This window comes from Suricata suricatta, chromosome 11 (genome assembly GCF_006229205.1).
Source record: "Suricata suricatta isolate VVHF042 chromosome 11, meerkat_22Aug2017_6uvM2_HiC, whole genome shotgun sequence".
Taxonomy (NCBI): Eukaryota; Metazoa; Chordata; class Mammalia; order Carnivora; family Herpestidae; genus Suricata; species Suricata suricatta.
The window spans coordinates 90,324,864-90,328,224 of NC_043710.1; the positions used below are offsets into that span (position 1 = coordinate 90,324,864).

Below are 3,361 nucleotides of genomic sequence, written 5' to 3' on the forward strand. Positions count from 1 at the left end.
AGCCTTTTTGCCTTTTTAGGTTCATGTCTATGGGGGGGGTGTGTACGTGTGTACCTATATCCAGTATACAAGTATTAGGTCCTTCTGCACATTAGGCCCTAATTCAGCTGGTCATGGCATTTTGAATTAAAGTTTAGTACATTTTCCTACTTGCTAAGCAGTTTTATTCATTTAGTTAGAATGATTTTTTTTTTTTAGTCTCCTTTGTTAAGAGTCTGAACTAGAATTTGGAAGTGGGTTCTTGAAAAAACATCTGTTCTATCATCTAGATTGTATTTCACCACTAATCTATAACAGCATGGATTTTTAGTTGTATACACACACAGAGATGGGGCATTGCAAAATCAGCTTTCTTAAACATATTTGTAATATAAATGGATAATTTTTTTAATATAATAGGAAAGTATGGATTCACTTCTTATGAACCCACAACTCAGTTTAGGCAGATATATAACACCTATGGGGTATTTATTATATGTAAGTGATGAATCAGTAAATTCTAGTCCTGAAACCATTACTACACTGTATGTTCGCTAACTTGTTTTTAAACAAAATTTAAAAAATGATCATATGGATTATTGACAGCTAAAGCACACTGCAACAATTATTCTCATAGCTATACATGGATGAAAAACTACATTTTTACTCATCAAGTATACTAATACTTTCAAAGTCCATTAAGTGTGGTTTAGCTGGCCGAAGGACAAGCCAAATCACGAGTAGGGAAGGAGGCTTGGGGTGTATATGTGTATGTGAAGGAAGGGGAGTGTCCTGAAAGACCTTAAATGGAATTCGAATCCTTCTTTGTTATTTTTTGTCCAAATTATATTTGAATATGACATTCTAAAGAGCTACTTTCTTGCCTGCCTTTCTAGAGAACCAAGGAACATGGGAAATGGTACAACAATCACAGAGTTCATCCTCCTAGGCTTTCCTGATACCCAAGGACTTCAAATCCCTCTCTTTATCACCATCTTTTGCATCTATATATTAACCCTTGCAGGCAATGGGCTCATACTCGCCATCGTCTGGGCTGAGCCCAGGCTTCAAATACCAATGTACTTCTTCCTTTGCAACTTGTCCCTCCTAGAGATCTTGTATACCACCACAGTCATTCCCAAACTATTAGAAACATTTGTAGTGGCAAGAACAGTTATCTGCATCCACTGCTGCCTACTGCAGTCCTTCTTCCACTTTTTCCTGGGAACCACAGAGTTCTTTATCCTCACTGTCATGTCCTTCGACCGTTACCTGGCCATCTGCAAGCCCCTTCGCTACCCCACCATTATGACCAACAACCTCTGCCTGCAGCTTGCCCTCAGTTCCTGGGTGGTAGGCTTTACCATCATCTTTGGTCAGATGCTACTAATCATCCGGTTGCCATTCTGTGGCAACAATGTCATCAATCATTTCTACTGTGATGTTGGTCCCATTTTGAAAGCAGCCTGTGCAGACACAAGCATTTTGGAGTTCCTGGGTCTTTTGGGGACCGTCCTGGTGATCCTAGGGTCACTCCTCTTCACAGTGATTTCTTATATCTGTATCCTGTCCACCATCCTACAGATCCCTTCAGCCACTGGCCGACAGAAGACTTTTTCCACCTGTGCCTCTCACCTGACAGTAGTCTCTCTGCTCTATGGTGCTGTTTTGTTCATGTACCTGAGACCCACGGCACACTCTTCCTTTAAGATTAATAAGGTGGTGTCAGTGCTAAACACTATCCTGACACCCCTTTTGAATCCCTTCATTTATACAATTAGAAACAAGGAGGTGAAAGCAGCCTTAAGGAAGGCAATGGCTTTTCCAAAAACTCATCATCCAGAGCAAAACATGCAACACATCAAATGAACTTAAGGCAGATTCGAAAATTAAATGTGAAAGAGGATTTGGGAGAAGATCAAGACGTGAAAGCAAACTATGATGGTGACCTTCCCGTACAAGAATTTGTTACAGATACATGAACCACGAGTCCTCCTTCAAAAGAAGGGACCTAATTCTCCAACAGGGAAATCCCAGAATACCATCTGATGCATGAAGTACAACTAAGGACTTTCTCAATTTATAAGCTGAAAGTAGAAACCACAAAAGTCAAGGTCAACTATCAGTAACTTAAAAAAAAATATATATATAAGGAAACTGTCTTCTTCTTTGTTTATAGTAACTCCCTTTGCCTCATCTCCTTATCAAAGGCATAAAGTATCCTGAACATTTTCTCAGTACTTATTATCTTTGTAGTAGTTAGTCTTCTAATCAATTGGAAAGGACTTGCAAAAATGTTTTCAATAAACCAAGGTTTTGTTTGATAATGTCTCAATAAGGGACTTGCATCCTACTATAATACAAATGTTTACATACACCCAAGGGTGTTTATTCCTACAGAACAGCAAAACTTGAGGGCATTGTATGAAAATTTCACATTGGATTAGGGAAATTCCTATGCTTCAATCTAAATGGGCTAAGTGCCTAGGAAACCAAAAGAAGTCTGAGAGGCAATATACTACGAAGGATTTCTTGCTGGAAAATTCAGCCCCAGGTTTACATGAAATACAGAGTTTGCATGTGAGGTTTTCATGTAAGGTCCTCAAGGTAAATGATAAACCTGTTATTAGTTTAACCATTTTCTCACATAAGTCATTTGACAGAAAAGTTTCTTCATGGAGGTAAGTCACATTTCATAATACTGAGTATTATAGAGGTCCCTCTTCTGACAGCAAAGAAAGACTATCATTAATAGCCCATCAAAGTGTGATTTTTTAAAACAAGGATTATTGCACATTCCTTTTAGTACTGAATTGAAAATTGCAAAGCAAAATAAAGTGTAATTGTTATGCCCAGATTTTAATATTGCCCCCTAAAACCAGAGATTACCTGGGAGACCGAATCACGCATGCAAAAGCAAAGGGCTTTATTACGAATTTAGGCCCGGCCAGCCTAAACTCGGGCTCACAGACTTACTGGATCCACATGGAGTGAGCCCTGAACTAAGGCAGGGTAGGGCTTTTATGAGTTTGGGAAGGCGGAGTTACAGGAAATACAGTGGCCCAATCATTATTATACAATATTATTGACAGCAGGTTTAACCATTCACATTGCCTAGAGTATTTGTCACTTTTGGCGGGACCCAATCACAACATTTAGAGTATTGACCAATCACAGAGTGGGCCCAGGACTCTCATGTAGGGCATGACTAGTCTTAGCCTCCATCTTTAGGCCTGCCCTTTAGAATGTTACAAGGGTTGTCCCTTTTGCCTTGGGCAATGTGTGCCCTTCTATTGTTTCATGGAGTCAGTTTCAGACCTGCATCCTTACATAATGAGGTGAAAATGTTATTATTTCAACTGCCTGATCTGATTTTATCTTA

The 3,361-nt window shown here is 39.2% G+C and overlaps 1 protein-coding gene across 1 annotated transcript; it reads left to right on the forward strand.

Moving 5' to 3' along the window:
- Window positions 1-846: 846 nt before the first annotated feature.
- Window positions 847-1,848, forward strand: LOC115272665 (olfactory receptor 6X1). The gene has a single exon (XM_029915671.1). The coding sequence runs from the start codon at window positions 889-891 to the stop codon at window positions 1,846-1,848; it is 960 nt and encodes a 319-aa protein (XP_029771531.1). The 5' UTR covers window positions 847-888.
- Window positions 1,849-3,361: the final 1,513 nt, after the last annotated feature.